Raw genomic sequence first — 27,403 nt, 5'->3', positions numbered from 1 at the left:
TTCCTCTAGTGCACACAGCACAACAGTGCATAAATTAAGATGTCCTGGTAAGCCAGGTGTTTTCTTTCAGCTTTTTCCATATCATGACTATTACACAAAAGAGAAATGTCCAGTCTTTCTACCTTCCTTCTCTTTACCTATGAAGAAATGACCTGTTAGGTCACTGGTTGAATGTCCATTATAGGCAAATGTAGAACTTTATGGACACAATCAAATATCGTAGCAGCCTTCTGATAGATATGAACTTTGGTTTTGGTATAAGATGTGGTGCTAACTAGATATACCACTGAAACTGTGTGATTTCAGGAATTTACTGGATTAAATACTAACCACACTGCAATCAGTGGCAAATCACTCTTCAATGGCTATAATCTATCTACCATTATTTCATGAAAGTCAAGAAGCCACCACTGCTTTGGAGCAGATGTGAGTATCCTATTTCTGACACTCCTGTGATTTTTGCTTGCCATGCTTGCTTATCAAAGTACACTCCTATGTATTCTCCTCCAGCATGACGAAACTGCCAGGTACTAGAGGACCTTGGCATCATCTGATGTGTTTAGTGGTAAAGCCTGTTGGGCTCAGTATTGGAAGGAAACAATCCCCATGCACACCGTGAAGAGTGGAAATGGGTTGCCCTTAACCAGGGCTTCTAAAGAACAGCAATCTGCTAACATAAGCTAGAACAGACTTAAAAGCTGCAGATAGTGCTCCATCTTGCCTCTTTTTCATTCTGTGATCTCTCAGTGGCTGCGCAGACCATTCAAACACAGTCCATCATTAGATGTCAGCACAGGTTGGGCTGACTGCTGACCTTCCATATGAGGCAATGAAGCAGAAAATATTTTTTTTCCTCACCCATCTTCCTATGCCACATTGCAAATGCCTGCTAGGTACAGCAAGGACATAAATGAAAGTATTTTGACCCATAAAAGTTGCGGAGATAAAATTAGGAAATAAACCCCTCTTCAGTCTCATAGTATAATGGTTGCAAAGGAAAGACGTTTCCTGAACTTTTTATGATTTCCAATGAATAATCAAATACATTCAAACACTCTTACATAAATATGTCTTTCTCAAAGGCAATAGTTTTTAATTTTTGGTACAAGAGACTGTGATCCCAACCTACCTATACACAAACAGCACAGAATTACAAAAAGAAAGTTTATCTAAGTCAAATTTCTTAATTTTTATTAAATCCAAAAAATGCAGAAAAAAAAAATCACAAGTTTCTAAGTACAAATAAAAACCAATCGGCTAAACTAAAGTGGTTGTCAAGTTACAACTATTTTCCATGATTTTCCCTTCCTTTCTATTGCCCACAGTACCATCAGAAATCCTACAAATGCTTTAGAAATTGATTTTATCTTACCAATATGATAGTAAACTGTAAGTTTACTATGTAAAAAAGCAAACTGTTTAGGCACAAGGTGGCAGAAGACATAAGCACAAATATCAACCATGCTTCCTTAATTTGTCAGTTGAAATTTGGGTGTGCTAAAGACCTGCATGGTATTGTATTCAGAATGTCAGAGCTTACTCTGCGAAATAAGGGCTCATAACTCATTTATCTTAAAAGTTAACCGTTTGTGGTGTCTCTCTTCCTTCCACAGAACAGAGAAGCTGTTTAAGTCCATGGTATACCTTACTGGTCAGTGCCAGTGTTCTGGTTAGAAGAGTAGCAAGTGACAAAATAGGTTCCAGCACCAGAGAAAGAGAAGTAGAGAAGCTGTAGTGTGAAAAAGACCGGTTCATACTTGTGTTGCCAGAGTAATTAATAGTTTGGCGACCACCTGCTAAGATAGCATGACAAGCAGTCACATGCTATTTGAAGATATCAGCTGGGCTAGGTCATCAGCTACTCTCCCAACAGAGCAGTGATGAAGGTGAACAACTAACATCTGCTGCTCTTCTAACTACACCTAAAGGAGCTGTCAAACTGAAAATTAAATCGTAACAAAATTAAGTGTTGTTCCAGATTCTACCTTTTACCCATCATTTTATATTTGCCATTCTAATAACAGGTGCAGTTCCACTGTCATTCATAAATACAAAATTTTATTTGCACTTCATTAGTTTAGAAAGACCACAATGTTTTTCAATACCACAACATTCAGGACACACCAAGTTATTCAAATATGTAACTACTGATTTACCACAGCTAAACTAAACAGTGCATTTTAATAAAAGATATACCAAAGATATAATTCACAAATTCATTATCAGACAAAACCCTAACACAGTATTTGCTTGATGGGAATAATTTCCACCATTAGGAAAGAAAATAATTTTACCTTAGGTTCCCTTCCCCCCAACCCTACTGATGTCCAGACAAGTACACATATATATTCCTTAACACAGGAAAATTTATCATCTTAATTAGGTTTTTTTTTTTAAAGAATTTGTCTAGGACAGCAGCATTGCTTTTTATACCTTATTTTAGAGCTTGAATATATCTCCATTCTTTTATTGAAACAATGATTCTTGCAACCAAGTTTATGCCTACGCAGAAAATGATAAACGCTATTTCAGAGTGCAATCTTAGATCTGCACCAGATGTGATGTCTTGGTACACAAAGAAAGGGTGCAGCATTAAACAAAATAAATAGAAGACTGCCAAAAATTAAACTTAGCTTTTCAATATATCCAGTCAGCAAAGGATGCTACAGCCAAAAATGTTCTCACTACATTAAAAGGAAACGTAATGCTGATTATGGAAGCTTTGTACATAAAGTCCTCTGTTTTTAAAAAATTTGTCTTTAAAATAGTTAGCAAAGCACCATATACTTATCTTCATACCAGAAGAGCTTCTGCCTGTCTGTTTATAATAACAAAGAACTATTACAACATTTATGTCGATAATAGGTATAGATTTAATTTCTCCTCCTCCTTGCCTGGAAGTGTGGTAAACCCCCACTGACTGTACAGTATTTATAACACTGGGGCAATGAACAAAACATCATTGTGAGGGAGAGGGGTAATAATTAAATGTTATAGCTGAATCCTACACAGGATTGCATATTTGCATATTTACAAGTTAGTGTGTAGCTCTGACTTGAATAACAAAGTGCAACGAGAAACTGCCAAATGATTGTAGTGCAGAGTAGTACAGGTACTTTCTTTACCCTCCCACTCCTATTTTTCACTCTGTATGGAGTAACAAGTCAACAGCAACGGACATGTGGCCTTGGAGGAGGCAGTTCTGGTGGGATTTCTGGCTCTGGTTGCAGGGACAGGATACTGTTGGACAACTCATTTCTTATAACATCCAGTGGCATCTTAAAGAAAAGAAAAAATCACCTGTAAACAGTTATCTGCATAGAACTCGGCACAAAGAGCTCATTTCAAGAGTTCACTGTCAGCCAAAGCCTCAACTGAAGGATCTTGCGGTTTGTATTCATGAACTACATTTGAGTAAGTCGTGTTAAGAATTTCTCTCAGAAAAAAGTTATAAGACATTGTTGAAATAAAGCCACTTCCTAAACCAATTACAAATCACAACAGAACTGCCCACAAATGAAAGCAGGCAAATGTACAGTCAGCTGCTGATATAAAGTTATAGGAAAGAGGAAGTACAGCATATAGGAGCAGATGTTTACCAGATTCAACAGCAGTATTTATTAACAGAAGTGTCTACCAGAGTCTGTGAACTACATCATGCCCACTTTATATTCACTAAAAATCTCACCTGACTGTGCACGCACCCAACAAGTACTTGCAGTCAATTATTTAAACACTGGCCATTTACGTTGTCAGTGGAACTACCACCTGAATATTTTACCTTTTTCAGAATGTCATCAACAAGTTTTAGAAATATTTCATCCACATTAAAATTATCCTTGGCACTTGCTTCACAGAACCGCATCCCAGTTATTTGCTGTGCAAACTGACAGAAGAGAAAATAAAATATCTACATGAAGATACGCACAAACAGCAACGATACATTCACAAAACCTTCAAAAAAAACCAACCCACAACTTCCCCCAAATCTGTGACTGACGTATAATTCAGTTAATAATCCTGAATCTCAACAGTACAGTGTATGTTGCCACATACAGCTAATTTTCACTTAAAATTGGTTTACTGGAAGTGTGCTGCATTTTTCCAGACTTAAACCTGAGAAATTCCTGTCTCCAGTTGACGTGGATTGCTGCAGATTGCCAAAAAGTAAGAACTTTTCAGAAGAGTTAATCTTAACCTTATTATTAAAATGCAAAAAAGAGAAGTACAGATGTAAGAATTAGTCTTGCCTCTCTAACACAAAATGCTTCACTTCCAAACATGTGACAGGTAGCTGAAGGAAAATGTGTATGACCATACTGACAGTGTCCTAGTCAAGATGGAGCTATGAGTGTTATGCTAAAACATAGTCTCTTGTCAGGTTACTTACCACTTTTGAAGTTGGAAGAGAACAAAAGAAACTTGAAAACATAGGTGAGCTAAGTAATCAAGCAGGGCTGTTGCCTGTCCTAAAATACTACCGAAAAGCAAACATCTGGAAGAAGGCTCACGAAGATGTCCCGAGTAGAGGTATCTCCATTTGTGATTCAAGTCTTCACTACATCCTCTTTCAGAGCCCCCCAAAAAGTATGTTTAAAGGGTAAGCAAATTTATAGTTTACTCTTTGTTTACATCAAAGACATACTGCTCCAGCAGGAATGCATATAATTGCACATTCTGTAAAAGTAAATACCATATGGATTTTGACAGAACAGCACCATTCTCAATATGCTCCTTAGATCTAACAGTCTGAACAAGAGTAGCCATGGACCATCAGCAGCAAAGACACAGCAGTTTTGCTTCTAACAGTAACTAAGAATTTGGTTAGATCTGTTCTTACCTTTTCTCCCTGCTGTCGAGTAATCTCTCGATCAACTTCACAGTCCAGTTTATTTCCAACTAATAGAAGCTCTGCATCTTCGGAAGCATACTACAATTAAAACATTTTTAATTAACTAAACCTAGAAACCTAAGATTTTGTAATGCAAACACAATATTAAAAAAGGGTAATCCCTCTACTAAATAAGGAACCACATCTACACAGTTTATATGTAAATGTACTTCCCAAGCATTATTTCAAAAATTTTCAACTTAATTTTTTAAATTCCACGTTTAAAACATGGCTTGAGAACTAGCTGTTCTAGTTTACCTAAGAATGAACGTAATGACCTTACTTCCCAGAGAGGAAATAAAACTTCCCTACCCTCGCAGTGCACAGGTAAATGAGTAATGTTACAGATTTCCACTGACACTTCTAACTGGGACAATCCTAGTTCAAGGAAGCAGGAATGGACAACCACTTTACAACAAAACCACATTCATGTTAAATTCTGGCGAAAAGAATTCAGTTAAAATTAGTTGGTATTATATTAATAATACTATATCACTGCCATTACAAGTATTACACAGTACCTTTGAGGAAAAAAACCCTCCCTTCTTAAAAAAACATGTAAAAAGGAAATACTTAAGGCTTACCTTATCAATCATTTTCATCCATTTTGGTAAATCGTCAAATGTTTCTTTCTTGGTGATATCATACACCAAAATAATTCCCTTGGCACTTCTGTAATAAGCTGAGGTAATGCTGTTGAATCTCTCCTGACCTGCTGTGTCCCTAAGAAGCAGCAGCAAACATTGGCAAAAATATTTCACCCATTTGCAAAGTACAGAATAAATTTGTTTGCATTTTAATAAACACCCCCCACCCCACCCCCCTTAGACATTCTATATTGAACATTTCCTTCTATATATGCGAATTTCAGGCAAACCCCCCCCCCACACAGTACTTTTATCATGAAATGTTTTCACATCAGGACTACTTATCTTACACTAACTTCACCAAGAAAGGCCACCTAGCACTTCTACAGCTGTCTGAGAATGAAGCTGTCCAATGGAAATGTACCAGCAGATGAAGCTGGTTTTGTGTTGTTGGGGTTTGGGTTTTTTAGTTTGTGTGGTTTTTTTTTTTTTGTGTTTTGTTTTTTTTTTTTTTTTTAATAGTACTGAAAATATGAAAAAAAAAAAGATACACGCTTATCAAACCCAGCTGGACACCTAACTATAAAATCAGCAATGTACTAATCATTACAATTTGAGCTTTCAGAGCTTTTTTGGATTCAACCACAGCAATTCAGCCATGATTCTAAAACCAATGCAGAAGTTACTGGTGGAAGTGACGACAGGAGTGAGCAACCACTATGTGGTATAGGCTTTTAAAAGTAGATACATGGCTTTCATGCTTACGTCTATTAATCTGAGGTGTTCAAATGACATTTCCATTCTTACTTTCAGCACTGTAGGCATTTCAGACATGGTGCATTTACAGTGGAGACTATTTTCCAGCAATGACAACATATTGCCCATACTAGCTATGTCTTATATTCCAAAGCAGAAGAGACAGAAAGGGTATTTTTTACTGAACCATGAAAACCTGTGAACTGCTTTTAATCCTATCATCAAGTCTGCTCATGGAAGATTTTTGGCAATTATACTGAAAAAATAGCTGGTGCATACCCTAAGTCTTAAAATGTGACTGGTATCACAACTGGAAAGTAAGTTATACAGTGCTTCAATGCAATCAAGCATTTGCTGCTTGAGTTCAGCCCCCAGAGTCAATGGTAATTTTGAAATTCCAGTTAAAGCAAGTCAAAAGATGGACCAAAATTAAGAGTGGATGGGGGAAAATGTGTGCATGTGTGTTGGGACTCAAAAGTTCAAAAGGAACTCTAACAGTCACATTTTAGACAAAAGGAGGACGAGGATGGATATAGGAATGAGATTAACAATGGAGACCTGAAACACTTGTTACCAAAAAAAAAGAAAGTCATGTTCACAAAATGCCACATCAATTGTCCTGAAGAATTAATTCTTTTGAAGTCTACGCACAAGTAGTAAACTACCACAACCCTATCTTGCTCTTCACAAAAATTTGTAAGAATTTCAACCAAGCAGGTTTAAAAGTGAAGTACTCAACTTTCCCTTTAAATTGCCACAAGCATCTTGATAGCAACAAATCTTTGCTAGTGATTTCACAAAGCAAAGCAGCGTCCACTAGAAAAAGATTTGAAACCTCTGTATTGACTAATACTTCACTGCAAGCCATTGGCATTGCAGTAAGGGGCACAAAGAACAAATTCTTATCACATCCATTTTTTATTTTTAACCAAATCCCATTCTCTACTCACAACTTCAGAATTACATTCACACAAACCTTTGGGACCCTACAGAAGGTGAAAACAGGTAGCCTGTTTCAATAAGGTCAAGTATTTCAGACCAGTTTTAAATGGTTAATTGGTTGCTTTCTTATCACTAACGAGGCATTTTAATTAAAGCAATACAGGTTCTGGCAGCTGAAATGACATACATATTACTCAGAGCAAGTAACTCTGCTTTCTCTTCTGTTACTTCTTTGCTATGGTCAAATTTATTTTTTGAAAGGTCCTTTGGACATTCTCTCCACGAAAGATTCAAAAATTCTAGTTATGAACCGTTGATTTTCCACATATGGATAACATTGCTTTAGCATTTATGAACAAACTTCACAGAATTATGACCTTGTAGAGCAGCCCCTGCCAAGGGTATTAAGGGTGGGATCCCTTTAGTTCCATCATTCTGAGTAGACATAACTAGATGGCAGGTGGAAGGGCATACCTGATGTGCAAAAATGCATCAGTTTTGGCTTTGGCCAGAATAATGGAAAACGTTGGGTTGGTTTTTTTGTTAGCTGGTCTTCCCCCTCTGTGCCTTTACTGGAACACAGAAATGAAGGGGCTATTTCAGCCACCTGGCTGTGCCTTCAGGTCACTGCTAGGGACCTTTAGCAACTCCCATCACAAAAGGGTGATCAGATCACTCAGTTCAGACATTAGAAAAACAGAAGGGAATTAAACACACTGATGTGCAGCCACCCTCCCTGAAGACAGTCATCAACACACTGGATAAGCCTAGGGGTAGGTGATGGAGCCAACTATGCAACATTACACTCTGCCACCCCAGCTATCTCCGGCTCCACGTTTTCCTTGACCTGCCAAGTGCTGTATCTCCAAGTCCACCTGGCACTATCAACCTCTCCTCAACCCACAACATCTCAGGCTCTTTAGAAGTTTACAGTATTCCCACGCTGCCACTCATCTTGGCTGCTGTACCTTCAAGTCCCGTACTCATCCCTTTCTGTAGGTTGTTCACTTAAATATCACACAACTTGTAGTCTGGCTTGCTAGCTATTCGAGACACACCACATACTGTGGCCAGTTTAAAACACCCATGGACAGCTGGCTGCCCACTACACATGTTAAATGACCAGATGGCCACTGACTGTCACCTGCCAGTCGTGCTAATTACAGTGGATTGCAGTTGACTTTCTTTGCCTTGTTTTAAGTCATTGACTTCCCCCCACTTCACACAACCAATACCTCTGCTGCTGCAGCCAGTTAAAATGAAACCAGTCACTAGGTTTCTGATTGTAAGCATGATATTTTAATCCTTGTTTCCTTTGAAAAGTGGAAGAAAATAAGCTGAATTTGCAGTCTCTCACATTACAGTAACATTGTACTAGCCTTCGAACAGTAAGGTGAACACTGGAAAACTATTTCTGCAATAAGTTTAGAATGCAACCCCAAGGTACCTAAATAAGCTTCAGTCTGAGAAGAGTATCAAGCTGATCTTTCACATGGAAAATCTCATCTTCTACCAACTGCTATCTTATTTTTCATGAAAATATGCAGTAAATTCTTCCAATATTGAGGACAAAATGACAATCCCTAATGCAGAGCTAGTATTAAAAGCACATCCATCTTAAAATGCCTTTCTTTCACGTGTGGTGCTGGAGCAATCAAGTTTGTTATACTGTTTTCACTGATGTACTACTCTCCTGCAGCTGGAGTATTTTAGTAATGACAGCTATTGAAGCACTAGTGGAAAGCTGGAAGAAAAGATGAGCATTATTTAACTAAAAGTACACAACTTCATGAATTTCAAAAGTGATACCAAGTGCTGCTAGTTCTTTATTTGCTCTGGTCAGAATCAACGTACTAGAGTAAGTCAGTCCAATTTAATTCAAACTCCTGAAGTCCAAACAATAAATACAACTTGATCAATGATTTGGCATCACTGAAAAAAATACAACAGATTACTCCTTTTTGAATTCGAAAAGCAGTTTTCTGTTATTTTTTTTTTGAAAGAATTTGTTCTAAATGGAAAAACACTGGTCTTTCTAAACTGTAATCAGAAGCATACCGTGTATGACTCCCTGACCAATCTACAATAACATCCCACTGCTTGACTGTATTTCTATTTTCAAAACAGAAACTAGACATCACTCCGAAACCAGAAACATTACACCAAACCGAAGGCAAATAAAAAGCCCCACACAAAGCCCATTTTCAAGTGTACACTTGTCATATTCTTACTATTTCCGGCTGCATAAAATAGAACATAAATACAGTTGATCTTGATTAAAATAAGTTTGGATATGTTTTGTTTTATATAAATGTTCCCTGTGTCTATCTAGAACAGTTGCTTGAAACAAACACATGGAGAGACTCAAAACTTTCCTGGCTCTGAAGTTATTTTTTTAATGAGCCGTGATGTGAAGTGGCAACAGAAAGGAAAATTATTTTTAAACAAAAATTTAACACTAAAATTTAATTTTTAATTTAACATTAAAAAATGTTTAAGTCACTTTAGAGGTTAATTCTACTTGTCAAGCTAAGCTTTTTTCCTCCCATAAAACACAAAGATCTTTTATTACGTGAAATGATTTATTTCAGAGGCAGTGAACAACAGAATGTAGTTCCTTCTATATTCTAGGACAGGTGATCTTTTCCTCAGACTACTCATCTCAAGAGATTTTCCAAGGCAACAGGTGCCCATTAAAAACCGCTGAGTTGGCAGAACATGAACTTCTATGAGAACGCACTGATTTAAAAAACTTTCAGAAGCAAATCAAGACTGTTTTCCTGCCAAGTCACTGGCTTCCTTGGGCATTAAACCTGTAGAGATTATCAGAGAGCCCCTTCGGCTCCCCAGCAGCGAACCAGGCACAGTGGCAGGGCACTACAGCTTTCAGCAGCCAGGTCCTTTGGAAGCCAGAGGTGACAGCTGCTTGTGTCACCGAGTGCCCCGATTACTCAGGCGAGAGGGCAGAGTCAAGACACCCTGCTGTCCTGCCAAGCCACTCGTGGCACACCTATGCTTCAAAGCGTGAAACTGGGGTTCCTATTATTTGGTCTTGGTTTTCAGGCTTTGAAAAAGGACTGATTCAGAGATGCTCGGATTCACTTGGGCACTTACACTATCCAGTAGTTCTGGTTATTTTACCCCACGGCATGAGCTGTGTGCGTGCATTACTTCTCACAGAACATACAAGCTTGCTTCAGCCAAGAAGTGCAATGCAGAAGCAGATTTCCTGTGTCTATGACTTCTGGCAGACCAAGGGACACCTACCACTGTTCCAGGTGGCACAAAAAAGACAGACGTTACTCTGTCTCCTCAATGCTGCTCAACCATTTAATAATTTAAGGAGCAGAAGGTTGTTTCCTGACTGAAAGTCAGGGAAATCGGGGAAGAGGTACTGTGAGGCAGCAGGGGCCAGACAGGAACAGGTAAGCCAGAGGTGAGAGCAGGCACCCCTGTGATCCTTAGTGCACAGTATCGCATTGTGGAAGGAATTAAGATGCAAGTCCAATTTGTACACTACTAACAGCAGCAGATGTGAAAGCCACTTTCAAAAGGATGCCTTGCACATCTAATTGCTTGATATATTCTACATAGTACTGCTGCGTTTTGATAAATTCAAGTGGTAGAGCTCTGCGGAGAACCACCTGCTGATAGAGTGGTCAGTGGAGAGACACAAGAAGTGACCATGAAAACATCACAGTCAGACTTCTTTTTTTCAGCTGTTCTTGTTTGATTTTTGAAGTAGAATCATCAAATAACTATAAAAATAAATAAAATAAAATTTTGATGCTTTGAAATGCAACCTTATTAATTTTAAGACATACAAGCATATAACTTTAGAAATTATCCGCTTGCTGAATAAAACAGTTTTTTGTAGTAAAGTTACTGTAATCATTGTACAGAAGACTCCCAGGAAGTATGAGGCAACGTTAATTCTGCCTCCGTGTAGGTATGAAAGGAGACTGACTTAGGATCAGCCATGCAAATTAAGTCTACATTTCTAAACTCCCAAAGTGTTCTGACTTGGCAAATTGCTTTCATCTTTTAATCTAACAATTGAAGATACAATAAGGAGCTGACGGAGCTGGGGTTGTTTAGCGGGGAGAAAAGGAGGCTCAAGGGGAAAACTTATGACTCTCTACAACAACCTGAAAGGACGCTGTAGCAAGGTGGGTGTCAGTCTCATCTCCCAAGTAGCAAGCAATAGGACAAGAGGCAATGGTCTCAAGCTGCACCAGGGGAAGTTTAGACTGGATATTAGGAAAAAATTCTTCACTGACAAGGTTGTCAAGCATTGGAACAGGCTGCCCAGGGAGGTGGTGGTGTCACTGTGCCTGGAGGTATTTAAAAGACGTGTAGACGTGGTGCTTAGGGACCTGGTTTAGTGGTGGACTTTGTACCATTGGGTTTACAGTTGGACCTGATGATCTTAAAGGACTCTTCCAACCTAAATGATTCTATGATTTTGTGACCCTATGATAAGATTTTATAAATAGGCCCAACAACATACACAATATAATTCAGGATAAATTAGCAAGAGGATTGCCTATCTAATTGCTTTTCCAAAAAATTGTAAGTATGCCTATGTCAAGACAGTTTTAAGAATTAAGTCTAAGAACATCATTTTAACAGCCACTGTTGAAGAGAAAGCGACACATAGGAGCAGGATGTTGTGTTCATGGATTTTATCGTATTTTAAGATATTATCTCTTTGCATTGTGTTTTCTCCACCATTTTAACAGGCCTTCACACAGGAGTAAAGGTCACCTATCGATTTTTAGTTTTAAGTTTCCTATATCCTACTAGCATATTCTCAATATGTGGAAAATAATGGTTTAAATGTCTCCTTTCCAGCAAAACATCTCTCCTAGGAAGTATTAATTCAACATGAAGATACTGTTTGATAAGCTTAGCAATTCACAACAAGAATTCACATCAGGCATACAGTAGCATCTCCACATCAGAATTTTTTGTTACCTCTCTCAGCTCCAGCAGACCCTGGCTAACAATTGCTGGCTCAACTGCCAGCCTTGTGGTCATACGTTTCCAAACAGGGACAGATGATGGATGACTAACATTCAAGTGTTAGGTGACTGATGATACCAAAGATGAAGCAGCAGTTAACTCAGAGGGGAGCAAGACAGACACATGATGTGACAAACAGAGTTGATGGTGACCTGCCAAGAGGAGTTAGTAAGCTGAATTCACTGCATCCATGTAGTTAAGAATGAGAAACCAACAGAATAATCCCAGAAGTGTAACAACATGTATATTTAGAGAATTTTTCGCCCTCTATGGATTGTTAGCAGCTTTAACAGTTTAACTACAATGCCAATTATGCAACACGCACTGTTAATAAACCAAAGCTAAGCTTCTACATAGTAGTATATAAGATTAATGTCTAAAACATAGCTGGTTTATTCTCTCATAACGCTGTTTATGTATTGTACTACTCTGCAAAACAAAGGACCTTTTAAGCTCAATAATTTCTAAACAATAAAAATTGTATTAATCATTGACGTGGAGAATCATTATCAGGAAACATGTAACCTACGACAGAAAGGAAAAGCTTAGTTCAGACTTTGAGCTTTCTGTAGTAGGACATCGGTACCAGTTAAGATAGTCTTATTTGTATGGGTGTGTTTTACTTCTCAGTGCTGTTTGGAGTGGATATAATTTAGTCTTGAATGTCCTTCACTTTGAAGTTATGCAATATAGCGTCAAAGAGACAGCACTGTCTACACCAAGTTTTAGAAAAACAGTTTAGAAAATACTTCACAGTCTTTTTATACTTGCTGTTACAATGACGGTTGGTTTTACACAGCCTAGGAAATAATAAAAAAAAAACAACCCAAAGTGTACTTTCTCTGGTGTCTATTTAACACAGTCACCTTTTGCTGTCTGTAGAACTCCTATTTCTTGTGCAGGTGATACCATTCTTCCAGGAAAAGGGGCTTGAGACCTCTGTGATGCATTAACATTTCAGTAATTACATTCATGTCCTGTTTCTAACTTTCTCTCTCTTTCTCCTCCTTTACCCTCACATAAATCTAAGAGCTATTTGTTTTTGCTTAAGTCTTGTGGGAATGGAGGAGAGGAGGAATAGGGTAAGAGCTAAACCAGCTTATAACAGTTAATAGTATTAGACAAGCATATTAATTCATGCTAGAACATAAAATTAACACATACTGCTGGTTGCACGTTTGTTTTACTTACCAGATTTGTAATCTAATTTTCTTTCCTCTTAGCTCTACTGTTTTGATTTTAAAATCAACACCTATAAATAAAATACAGTAAACAGAAAAGGAGGAATAAGCAGCAAAAGTAATGCGGGTGTAATTAGGTTTTTTTTTTTTTAATATATATATATATATCAACTTGTAACAGTGTGAACAAGCAGAAGGGTTTGCACCACTATGGGTCACCTCAGGATCATCACGGGGATTTGACAACCGCTCTATAGTCTGTGAGCCATCCAATTTGGCAGTGTCACAACATAAACCTTCCACTTTGTGCAATGCTTCCAGCAGCAGGTAAACCCAACATAACAGTAAAACAACAGGCACAGTTTGTTTCTGCCCTGTCAAGGACAAGCCTGCTCTACTTACAACTGGCACAGGTGCCCTGGAGGAGTGAAATCTACCCCTCCACATCAGTTTTGCTCTCTGAAGTGGGAACAATACACATCTGGTTTCCAGGCTGGATGGCTTAGCATATGCTAAAGTGCTTTAGTAGAAGTGCTGGAACTGTGGTTGGTTTATGAAGAAGTTTGTCAGCACTGTCATTCTTAATGTATGCAAATCTTTATTAGCAAACTGCTTAGATTTAGAGAGGGTATTTGAATTTAAAAACTTCTTCTATGTTTGTGTGGTACTTTTACCCATCATCTCAAAACTCCAGCCACATTTTGAATGCACGCTAAATACCAAAGACAGAACCATGAAGATCTTGTTATACAGAAAGACTTTACTTCTATAAAAAAAAAATAATGCCGGCAGTCAACATGTAAGACATACTATGGTCAAACAATACCTAGACACAAAAGATTACCACCTCAACTACAAGAATATTTCAGGGTATTGATGTCCTAGAATATCATAGCATTTATAGACTGTGAAGCTGTTTATTTTAGTATACATGTGTATGAAGATTTTTACTTCAGTTCTTCCTTCTGAACACCATCTGTCTTAACAGTGCTAAATCAAAAAGGAGGGAAATAAAAAGACAAGAGAACATGGTTCAGACTGGTACACTTAAACTCACACAGAAGTGTAGAAGCAGTGTGCTGGAAACACTCTTGCTATTTCACATACAATTGTATACCAAAGATAGGGATGAAGGTGAAGAGGGAAAAAAAATTATTTTCTCTAACAAAACCTACACATTTCCCTAATGTCTACCCTTGGTAACAGCCAGGTGTCCCTGCTGATATTGTGAGAGTCAAGACTGGACTGTAACTTTGACAGAAAGGCCTGAACTTGGCCCTTACGCAAAGCCTTCCAAAACTCCTGAAAATTTAGGTAGGAAAAAAAGTGCATTTTACATCCTGAAAACCAGCTACACATTGTTGACTTGGCCTTTATTTCAAAGTGCTTTTAAAGATAGTTACGTCTGTACAATTGTTGGTATGAGACAATAAAATGGACTAAGTTTTAAAAAGCTAGAAACACTTTAATTGAAAGGTAAAGGATACACTCAATTCTATTTTGAGTTTGCAAAGCAGATTGGCACTCTTCAGCTAGACTAAATAAATGGAAGGATCAGTTATCTTCATTCCCCTAAATAAAAATCCCTTTAAACAGCTTGCAGTTACACATTATATAGGGATAAAAGTATTGGTTATCACTATGACATTTGTTGTCCTCCTCCATGTCCTTAAAAGTGTCTAGCTCAATTGTTCACCAATTTCTGGAAAAATATTCAGGACATACAATGCTTACACTTCACTTACCAATATGTATCCTGTTCAAACCCCAGTAGGGTTCTTAAGCAACACAGAAGCTAAAGTGTTAAAACTGATTTGTACTATACAGTCTACAATTTTAATCACAATTTTTAATTATTCATATGCAAATTGAGAAAAATATTAGAACGATTAAGATTTCAGAGCATTAACCCTAACTTTAAGAGATTATTTTTCCGCACTTTTGAAAAACCACCATCTGTGTTGATGTAAAAACAGAAGAAGGTGAAACAATTGATCTGTGCTCTATCCAAAATGTGGGGAAAAAAATTCTTGTAATTACTGCTTTTCCATTAACAAGATTTTTATTTTTAAAGAAACACACACCCATTTCTACAGCTAAAAGCCTTTCCTCCATATAAATGCATTTAACTATAAAATGCAATTGTCTTAATGGTTACAGCTTTGTCTGAAACAAGACAGCAACTTTACTTGCTAAGGAGATAATCAGTAATCAAAATTGCTTCAAACCTCTCCCTCCTCAAGGAAGTCTGAATAAAATTGCCCACAGTCCCAACCACAATTCTCAATCCTGCCATTATCTGATACACAACATACTATACAATTTGTCATTCATTTGAACTTGGGTTTAAATTTTTTTTTTTTTTTACATCTTGCTTTTCTTTCCCACAGAAACAAATAGAAAAAAGAATCTATGATGCTCGTGCACGTGGGTATACCTGTTTTAGGCTAACAACTGTAGAGGAGCTTTATCTGAGCACAGAGAAAATACAGCTCTGCTGTGTAAAGAAAAAGTCCTATTGTCACACACACAAAAAGAAGACTAAAGCATCTTTGATCCAAAATTGTGTATTAAAAGCCATCACAGGAATTTCATGTAAGCTTCAACAACTCCATCACGAAATATTTTAATTTTTACAGAAGTGGTTTATACACTGCTGTCTTACACAAATCAAGGAACAAAAAGGTTTTGTTGTATTTTTAAAAAAGAAAAATAATTAATTATGAAGAGAAAATCCAACTGTTCTAATAAGTAAATTTTCAAATTGATACTTCCTGGTACAATATATGAATGAAATGAAGTGGAGAAACCCCTACATGTTAAAGAGGTGGTTTCAAAATAAATAACGTCAACAGCATTCTTATTTCAAAGGTAGATCTTTCTATTAATTATTTTAAAGTCATACCATGTAACACTTCTCTACTGTTAAATTTTGCAATAAACAATGCAAATCAGTAGAAGTTTTTGAAAAAGATTCTTCTACAGAACTGTTTGAATCATTTAACACTTAAGACAGATAGCTTGCCAGAACTAAGCAAAGGTTGCTCAGCTGCTTTTTATAATTAGTAATGCTCTGCAAGCATCAACACAAAGCTTCATGTCTGCCAATACTGAAGGAAAAAATCTGGCAATTTTCCTTTTGCACATGAAGAAACAAATTCCTAAGCTTGTCCCATTTCATGACCATGTTTCACCATAGACCTGCCAAAGGCAGTGCTTTGAGTTTACATACAAATTAGTAACTTAATTAAAACAACACAATAATTTGTTTTACACTTCAGTTTCAAGTATCATCTTGAGTTAAGAAAAAGTTCAATGAAACAAATTATATAGCTTGATTATGGTAATGAAAATACCTAAATGAAAAGTTTTGCTATCCGTACAATTACTCCAGCTATTAAAGACATGAGGAAAACCTGTTAATATTCTCTGAAAGTCAATCAGGAAACTAACACTTTCCACTACTACAGATAACATACTTCTTAGTCACATGACATTCAGAGTTAGACAACTGCACCTTTCCATTCACATATGCTAAGCTGGTCTTACATGCTTATTTACTTGCAGCTGTAGAACCTAAGATTTGTATCAGCTGGTGAAAACTCCCATTCTTCAGCAAAATAACTGTAAGCAGTTCTTTTAAGCATCTCTATTCAGCACAAGATAGAAGCCATTAATTCTGCTCTTAGAAAATGCTGTTTTTAAAAAGAATTCCTTTGTAATGCTACAGTGTTGATGACAGCAACATCTGATAAATACTTCTTGCTTCAAGAAACACCTAATTTACAGTTCCTCTAAGCAAGATATGTGTTTCTCAGTCTTGTTAAACTTATTCTAAGACTTCTTAAGTACAGGCAAATTGTCAGATTTTTTCCAAGTTTTGTGCTGTTTATAATACTAGTAATCCTTGCACAGTTACTACGCCCCCTTAAGCCAGATCCCAAAACACAACACTCAAATTTATTAAGATTCTACATTTGTTCTGTGTTCAAACCTGCCAGAAACTGCTCCAGTCTTGAAGCTACACAGGTGCACAAAGTGGTGTGCTAGAATGGGTCCACTGACAGACACGATTTACTAGCCCTGGCATAACAATCTACTAGCACAGCTATACCAACAGGTTCCCACCATGTGCCTCCAGTTATGACAGGTATCCCCTAAAAGGATGTCAACAACAGCTAACACAAGCCACTTCAACACCTTCTGTCCTTAATTTTGCAAACAGGACCAAGGGCATGGTTTTGTATTTAGTCAATAAAATAGAGGACTCAATAATTACTGTTGACAAATGCATTAAATCTAAACAACATGTCTTATAAAAAGAAAGATTTTTAAAGGTGCTCTTTAGCTGCTACACCGCCAGTAAACGATTGCTGGTTTGCATGCTGCCTAGTTTGCATTTTAAATGTCTGCTGGCTAATTTATTGTCAATGAATAATCAAATGCACACATGCCAGCAAAGCCAAGTGTATGTGTTTACCATCATACATGCCCCTTGCCAGGTCACAGAGATGCAGGGGGAAGCAAAAAGCCTTACCGCAATCTTCCCCCCATAAAAAGGTCAGCCTCTTTCCATACAGCAGACTTGCATGGACCACAGGCCATCAATGCATTCTGTTTCTCTAAAATTATTACACTCACACCATGAGTTAATCCAGACTACCATCTCTCTTTTTATGAATTAAAAGTGTGTGTTTTGGATGCCAGATTTTGACCCCCATTTTTCCCTGGAAAGACCTTTTTCAGTATCCAAACAGATCCCATACACATATAGGAACAAATGAAAAAGGCACAAAAATACTGATATCAGCCTCTGGTTTGGATTTATGATTTTGTATCTGTTAAGCATTTCAAAGTATAGTGATTCTATAGCACTTAAAACTACAAATGAGCTGCTGCCCTCTCCCTGTAGGCTAGATATATGTCAGATAAGCCCTTAAGTACAGCAGCACTTGTGTTGTGTGTAAGGTAAGATTCTTAAGGATTTTTCAAAATTTTATACAAAGCATATTGTTTTTGTTAATAGCACATGAACTTCAGATTAAAAATATGCTTCATGCAAATGAGAACATCTATTACAACATGTGCTCAAGTGAAACTATGCATTTCCAGGGAAAACAAAGGGCTAGTAGAATGGAAGGGTGTTTTGGAAGTATATTAAACACACAGCTAAGCAAACTGTCTGCACTCCTTTCAAAAATAAACAGTCTTAAAAAGAAAGAGAACAGACACTCAAAATAGAAGCACACTAATGAAGTTCTAGATAAGGGCAAGTTGGTGAGAGTGACATATCTTGTCACTGAACCAAACTTGAGACCGTTCCAAACTTGAGACTGAAATTCAATAAAAATGAAGTCTAGTCCATATCAGGTAATAGATTAATTGCCCATCCCAAACAAGAACTAAAAGTTATCTACTAAAGCACAAAATGAAACACACAGGAACTGGGTCTAGCCTCTCTCTTTAAAGCTAAAATAATTTGTTTTGAAATAAAGCCAATGATGAAGGAACAACTTACTATGCTTCTGGCATTTACTTCCCCCCCCCCCCCCCCCACCTAAGTGGCAGAAAAAGGAAGTGGAGACTGTTTTGATTAATGCACACAGAGTGACCTTTTGGAGGCCAAGATTCCTGATAACTAAGTTAAAGGGGGATCTGGGAAAACAGATGCAAATAGAGCACAAAACCCTCCCTCCAACCAAAATCAATTCCAATAGATTAAATTTTCAGAGGCCTATTAGTGATTTCCATCAAAGAAATTCAATCAATGAAAAATAATCAGACCATGTTTAAGGAAACAGTTTAAAAATTCAGAGGTTTTATACTAATTAGCCATTAGAACAGACATACAATTCAGAGATTAGGACAGTTTCTTTAATTTGGACATCTGACAGCATTATACAGACAGATGTTCTTACTTCTGCTACAATTAATGACTGAGGTCACATGCTTCTTGATGGCAAGAACCATCTTTGTTAGTCCTGGTCTGTAACTAAGCACAATACGTATACCTATCCAGAAACTACTGAAGTCAACGAAAAGATGCTCAATACCTTTGATACCGATTTCTATCATTTTGCTGGGGGCAGGGGGAAGCAAGCAACAACAAAAGGTACATGGGACAGGAAGAGAAGGGAAGGTTACAAAAACTGTCTCGACAAAAAGAAAACCAAAACCACAAAACCAATGTATCGTTTTAATTGAAGTTGTAGGACATGCAGTTAATTTTAAAGCATGCTAAAGTGGAAATACCTCTTTCAAACTGCATGTTACACATTTAAAGATTTTAAAAAGAGATTTGGAAGCACTGTGTTACTCAAATATGAGCTAGTTTGGGGATTATTTTAGAGGCAGGTAATGTACGTTGTCCACAAAGATTCAGTGTGTAATTCTAGAATGATTAACATGGAGACATTTGAGACTGCTTGCCTAAAATAAAAGTGTACCCGTATCTCAGCTGGCAACTGCGCTACAGACCAGAATGAAACAGACACACTGACAACAGAGGGGAAAAAAAAAAAAAAAAAAAAAAAAAGATTTTGGTAATACACACACAGTGACTAAAATTTGAAGGTGTAATTATAAAGTTTTTAGAAAGCTTTCAGTCATTTTGGGATGTCCAATATACACCTTTAAACATCTCAGACACTTGGTGCTTCCAAACTCAATGAGAACGGAGGAAGTTACCATTTCTTTACATTCTCATGGACAGTAAAATTATAAAGCCTTTCACAAAATGTAGGCTTTTGACACTATTTACAGCAGTAAGTTCAAAGCTTGCACCAAAATTTTGATAAACAGAATGAAGTGGAAGGGGAACTTGGAATCGATAAGACTCTCTGTGCCTTCTTGAACAAGACTTAATTTCAAAACTTTTGGTTACGGAACACAAAACATAGTGAGCTACTGGTCTACAACTACCTGACCTGAAAGGAAAATTGAATGTGAAGAAAAATTAAACTTATTTCATGAAAAGCACTATCCATATTTTAAAAAGGCAGAATTATTTCAAGGTGAGACTGAATCTAGCTTTTTGGTTTGGGTATCAAGTTTCCCACTCCTTGGGCTATCAGAAGAAATAAGTTATAAAAGTGTTGCTATATGCTATTATACAGTTACAATCTTAACAAGGGAAATATTAATCACTTTCTTGTTTAAGCACCGCCTAGTGAAGACAGTTTTACAAAGACTTCAGTATTTTTGTGATGAAAGGCACTCTGAAGAGTCTGTCTCTTCCATTTTGTAGTTTCAGCTAAACCATAATTACATGCACTGTTTCCATTAAATGAACATTGAAGCTCACAACTCCCAGAAAGAAGTCAATAACTGAGAATCATGTGGCCCTACTTTTTTTTTCCTTTTAGCTACTGACGTGCTCAGCTGTTCACAGCAGAGACTGAGTTTGACAGCTGCATTCCACTCTCCTTGCAAACTAAACTCTGCATTCAACACCATTCAAGTGGCCTCTTCATCTTGCCTGTTGTTTTACTTGCATATTCTCATATATGTACTGACTAGGGACTACAAGGTACCCTGACAATTCATATCGTTGATATAACCCAGTATCTGAATATTTCTATCAGCTGAAGTTAGTATCTAGTTTAGAAATGAAGAAAAAGTCAATTTCAAATTTACTCTTCTTCCCAACCTCTTGTTAATTAACACCCCCCATACCTCCCCAAAATCCTATTCCTGAATTCTGATAATTAGTATCATCTACCTACTACACTTTCCGATTTAGAATATCATTTTGTCACCTTATGAGGACTCAAATGATTATGCATAAAAAACCCCGATTCCAAATGCTGTAAAATAGACGGAGTTGACATATCTGAGGCGAACAGTGGCTTGCCAGGTGCTTTCAGTTGCTGTAGTCTCCATTGTCAATTGCAAAATGACAACATTGCTCCTAAAGGTAAAAGGCAGCTTGCGGGGAACGCAAGCTTCTGTTCCAAGTTGCAGTTCCTAAACTTATGGTTATAGAACTGAAGACAGACAAGGCAGGTTCATACAGCTCCCCAATTATCTTAAGGTTTTGCGTACGATAAACTTGTTTTCTGTGCAGATTTCAAGTCTCCCGCTCTCCTCTATTTGTAGTTTGTCAAGTAACTGCAGCACATAATTAGTGAGATATTTATTTAAACTCTTCCGCACTAGCCAAAAAGCCAATATATAAGAACAGATTCATACTAACACCCTGGACATGCAAAGATAAGAAAAAAGGGTCAATCCTCACAAAAATACTTGTCACCTATCAGAACTTTCTTCTTTTTGTACAACAGCAAAAATTTCTCAGTCTGAGTAGAGCTGATTTTGGGTGTAAAGCAAGCACATTTTACTTCTACTCTGTCATGATGTGGTAAAGTAAGAGACATCTATTTCTGCCCTTTCTTTCCTCTCCCCACCCCACCTAGGTTTTCAGTGCCATCTTACGGAAGGGGGAGGGGAGGGAAATAGTTGAAGAAAAATTAAAATTAATTATACTTTTCAGAAAGAGTCCACAGACACATACAAGTGTAGCAAAAAGATGTTCTAGTTGATGCATGACATTTTCCTGAAAATTTTATGTAGATTGTTTTTCACCTCAGATTACACCAAATTACTAAACTTGCTTTTAAAACATAACTTCATGATTTATTGAAAAATTATTTTTCAAATGGTTAGTAAGTCACATACCATGTTTACAGCACTTGTGGAAATACTGACTAGGTAACTATAGAACTGAGGAGCCACTTAAAGGGTAGTTCTGAAAAAATAACCAATTTACTTTTAAAACGAATAGGCCGATACTTTTAAGTGAATATAATTAGGTTATATAACAAGCTTATGGGAATGAAGTTTCATTTATGTTGTTAGCCCACATTTTTTAAGGATACAGAGAATGAAGAAAGGGTTTGAATTGTGACAGAACCCCCAAACATATGTATACATGTATATAACTGTATTATTTATATATCCCATGTATATGTATTTATATATCCCATATACATGTATACATATATTAAAACAAGAAGCTGCCTTACTTAAGATTACTCTAATAAAAGATAAACCTGAAGTTTTCACTGTTATTACTGTTTATTTGATGGACATTATGCATCTTGTAAGGGCACAGGTATTTTTTAAAAGAATTGATACAGAAAAGACTGCTTGGAAGAAAAAGCTGTGCAGCTCTTCAAATCTAATTAGTTCCCAACTTGCATACCATTTCACACTAACACCAGTAAGGTGAAACAAGGTCAAAGAGCATTTTTGTGAAGTCAAAGGAGTTTTACACTGCAGTGCATTTGCATGCCACTGATCTGGATCCCACAGGCTACAATTAATCTAAAGCACATCATGACATTTCCATCCTGATTCACAACAAACCTTCCCATTACAAACTTAGCTGAGTAGCTTTACCTATGATTTTGTTTGTAAACCAGGACTGCAGGAAGCTTCAGTGTTTACTACAAGTGCTCCTGTCTCATTCCCTGTGAATAGCTGCTACGAGAAGCCAGCAATGCATGAGGCACCCAAACTGCTCTGTTATTATCAAGGGCAAGGCTTCTTTCCTGGGATGCTTTCAAGCTTGGTGTAAAAGAGCTGAAGAGTAAGACTAGGCCTTAGAAACTTTACATAACTAAGCCAGCACTTAAAAAGAAAAGCTGAGAAGCTCAATTTGATTTGAGGGAGCAGGAGAGTCAGTCGCCTGAGAGGTGGTGAGTCAGTGCAGGGCCTCAAGTTTGGGTAAGCCGGAACCTCAAGTTCAAAGATTAAAAGCCAGAGGGAAGCATAATGCCTGCGGCAAAATTAGATGGACAGGAAATACTGCTGAGTCCAGGAATTTTGTAGATCTGTCATGGAAGAAAAACAGCAGAGAGATAGGGAATAAGCTGATTTGGTGGATGCAGGTAGGGCAGACAACTGTGAGACAGAGCAGGAGTTGGACACTGGGAAGAGAACAGAGGCCTCTGACTATTACATAAAGGGACTCTGATGAAAAGAGGGTGAGAGCGCACCATCTTTTAAAATACACATATAAATTATAGCATCACCACTATGGAGATCTGAATTAAGATGTATTTTTTGCAGGATAAGAACTATTCGGGGCAGGGTAAGGAGGGGGGAAGCAACAAAGGTACACACTCTTCCCTCACCAGCCATCTTTGAATCTTCTCACAAATGTGGCAATGAGTATTTATCCACTACCTTTGGAAAGATCATCCTTTTTCATGCCAAATTGGGCTTACTTCCTTTTAATTGTCAAGTCTGAAAAAACTTTAGATTTAGATTAGCTTTAGATTCTGCTCCCATGAGAATAATACAGGTGCATGGGGGTCAGGTAACAAACTTAAATTGAGAAAAACAAATATTTTAAAAGGAAAAGTGTATATTTACATTTGTTGACAAAGCTAACATGATGCCAGTATTACCCTTGCACAAGCATTACTCCATTATAGAAAAGAAATAACCTTAACTACCCTGGATTTAACACTGGCATGAAGAGTAATTTTACATCACTGCAGATACAGAGGAACGTTTCTAAAAACAATTTATTTGCCCAAACAAGTAATAAAAATAATTTATAACCTAATAGTAAGAAAAAAACATTCAGACCTATCACATAAAATTTGGATAGAGCATCATCTATTTCTCATCTGACAACCGCATGCAAAAATCAGTAAATATTTGAGCACATTGAGTGTTCTCAGCACTATGTAAATAGCAGATTAAGTAGACAATATTCTATGCAACTAATTTAATGCCCAAAATAAATACATCAAAAGAATTTTAGATCAACAACACATCGTGTGCCGTTATGAATAATGTGCTGAAATCTGCCAAGCTATTTTTGAACACTTTCAAAAAACTTTGGTACTTGAGATGAGACTGAAGACATGTTGATGTGTTTTTATTATAGAACTTACTTTACCAATCTGGCAATGTAGTCTTCTTAAATTAGCATCAAAATACTGTATCTTTCTTAATTGAATCCACACCTCCCTTTTTCAGCAGAAACACTCCACTCTTCAATGACACAGTGTTATTATCCTAAACAGCACTCAGGGACAGGAGGCAGACAAAGGTTTTGAACATTTACAATTCCTCCACTGTAAGACCTCCGAGTAGCCTATCCACTTTCATACAAAAGGTTAAGGTGTTAAATGCTGTTCTGTTTGGCCCATACTTCCACAGGCTTAGTATAAAACCACAGAAGTAAGGTTGAGACCATTAATATCAAGGTAAGGGAGTAAAATATGTATTCTAGCATTCCGTTCAAAACACAGCTTCGCTAACATAAGGTAGATACAGCAAATTTTAGTCATTTATTTGGTTACATTGCCTTTTCAAATTTAATCTCAAGGTCTATTCAGTTTACATAACTTCCTCTGAAACTGGATCAGTCACAGGGTTTTCAACAATGTTTCAAAACACATTCTCTACTTGTAATTCCTGAAAACCATTACTGTAAATGGTGACAAAGAACCAGCCCAGCTTTATGATTTTAACTGTGTATCCAAGTCTCAGGTCATTTTGAAGTGTGGGTTATTTTCAATCTACATGAAATGTAAATAGCAGAGGTTACTTTTTTCTTAGTCTATAGTGCAAAAAACCCAGGGTGCAAGCTGACTGAGAAATGCTCTTTCATTTAGCAGCCAAAGGATCTGGGGGAATCTTAACAGCTCTCAAGTTTAGTCAGAGGAGGATGAAAGAATGCCATTACTGTCAAGTCTTTCTATATGTATTTTGGCACAAATTTCAATTCCCCTATGCTGCTTTATGTTGGCACACATTGTACATCAAACATTATGTAATCTTCTGTCTAGCAGCTCACCACCATTTATTTCCTGTTTCTTTTCTAAAATAAGGAAATTTCTCTGCTTCAATCACTGCCTCTGTTATCTAGCAAATCAGTTTTGCTTACAAGGCACCAGCCTGGAAGTGTGGACCAGGGTCTAGAGCACCTCCTCTACTTCTCAAAATTCAAATCAGGAAACTATCCCTAGTTACAGAGAGCAGCCCAGCTTTGTAGGAACCCTTAATGTAGGTCAACACAAAGGTGATGCACATGAGTTCAAAACAATACATAGACCTGAAGAATTTATAAATACATTCCACTATTGGTTCTACTTCTCCAGCTATAACATATATTTAATTAAACCTGTCCATCTAGAGAAGCCATAAGCACTTCTTCATTACAACACGTCACCTGAGGATTAATGCCTCCAATATGCTACCACTGTCTTTAACTTCTACAAGGTTAAGTTACCAACTTCAAAACAAAATAAACCAACCATATTGACGCTAACTGGGCTAATCTGCATTACCAGATTTGCATGTTTAGAGGGCCTAGGAAATACTGAAACAACTGATAAAACACACATTAAAACTAAAGTAACTGTATTATTTTTCTCATGGAATGATAAATTTGGATACTAATCATTCAGCTTCTAAAAGGCAATACAATCACTTTCCATCACATGCTATAAGCTTCCTCACATTCCAAGCCACAATTAAGCTAAGCAGACATACTTTCCAATGACACAGGCTTAACAACGGCCTTGCTGCAACACTCAAGAGTTCAACTCCAAGGATAGGACTCTAATAACAACACAGACTTAACTAGCTTGTTTTCTTCCCTTCACACGTTTGTGTATTAAAAGACAGCAGGCATTAAATTATCTGCAAGAGTCACACAGATGACTAAACCATGAATAAGACAGCATACTACAGAACTAGGGAGTTTGCTCTCCAGTGAGTTGTGTGAGGAGCAAAACTCGCAGTGTGCTCAAGAGGTACTATTCTTCAAGAAACGAAACATTAGGTTCCTCAGACCTAAAACATCGGGGTGTGTGTGTGTGTGTGTTAGTTCTTGATGAAGATATAACAGTGATCTGGAGTTAGACTATGGTCTGGAAGAGTATTCAAAGTCTCATCAGCTATGGTGAATACACTGCACAACTTTTCAACTCCCAGAACACTTCTGTTTCCCTACACACACCATCTAAGACTTCAACACAAAAACCCGTTTTACCGCCCCCCCTCCCTTTTTTTTTTTAACTGTGCTTTTTGTTTGCCGTTAGTAAGGCTGAAACAGGATACCCAACACCTTCTCAGAACTTGCAAAGACAACCAGGCCCTCCACCATCCTCCCCGCCACTGGAACTTCCCAAGCTGGAAGTTCGGCACCAAGGGCCCCCTCGCCGCAAGCCCCGTGAGCTTCCCGCTGCGAAGCGGCACACGGTCGCGGAGCTCACCCGGGGCGGCGCGACCTCGCCCCGCCAGGCCGGACGGGCCGGGACCCCCAGGCACCCTGCAGGGGACGGGCACGGGGAGCCCCCCGAGGGGGAAGCCGCGGGCCGGCATGCGGGGAGGGGGCCGCGCTCGGGGAAGGGCGGGGAGAGGGGCCAGGCAAGGCGGCCGCCACGCCGAGCCCCGCGTTCCCACGGCCGGGCCCCGCGGCTGGGTGGGCACGGCAAGCACCGGGGCAAGGCCGTCCCCCTCCCCCGGGACGGGACAGGACGGGACGGGGCGGGCGCGGCCCGGCGCGCTCCCTTACCCACGGTGGACTTGCAGGCCTCGCAGAAGGTGTCGTCGGTAAAACGCTCCATGAGGCTGGTCTTGCCGACCCCCCGCGACCCGATGATGATCACCTGCAGCTTGAAGTCGGCCGGGCGCGGCGGCTGCTTCCTGCGGCGGGACTGCCCCCCGGAGAGCGCCGGCGACCCCCCCGCCGAGCCCGCCCCGAGGTCCAGCCCGCCGCCCCCCCACCCTGCGCTGCGGCAGCCCCGAGCCCGGCTCCATCAGCGACGCATGCGGCGCCGCGCTGGCGTCGCGCTGCCTCCCCGCCCCCGCCGCGCCCCGCGCTCCCGCCCTCCCCGCCACCGGCGCCGACGACTGCGAGGCAGGGGGAGCAGGGGGCAGCGAGGACGAGACACGGCCGCCGCCCGGCCCTGCGCCCGGCCCGGCCCGAGGGGAACGGGAACAGCAACAGGAACGGGAACTGCGCCGCCGCCGCCGGGAGCGGCGCGCCCAACTCC

The 27,403-nt window shown here is 38.6% G+C and overlaps 1 protein-coding gene across 1 annotated transcript; it reads right to left on the bottom strand.

Annotated features, from left to right (window-relative positions):
- Nucleotides 1-1,160: 1,160 nt before the first annotated feature.
- Nucleotides 1,161-27,403, bottom strand: RAB12 (RAB12, member RAS oncogene family). Its single transcript, XM_055799486.1, is given in 7 exon segments — nt 1,161-3,278; nt 3,782-3,886; nt 4,841-4,930; nt 5,476-5,614; nt 13,393-13,453; nt 26,923-27,130; nt 27,132-27,403. Coding segments are annotated over 7 exon segments (753 nt in total). The 5' UTR covers nt 27,168-27,403; the 3' UTR covers nt 1,161-3,164.

This window comes from Falco peregrinus, chromosome 3 (genome assembly GCF_023634155.1).
Source record: "Falco peregrinus isolate bFalPer1 chromosome 3, bFalPer1.pri, whole genome shotgun sequence".
NCBI lineage: Eukaryota > Metazoa > Chordata > Aves > Falconiformes > Falconidae > Falco > Falco peregrinus.
This window is presented reverse-complemented; position numbering and strand designations above follow the sequence as displayed.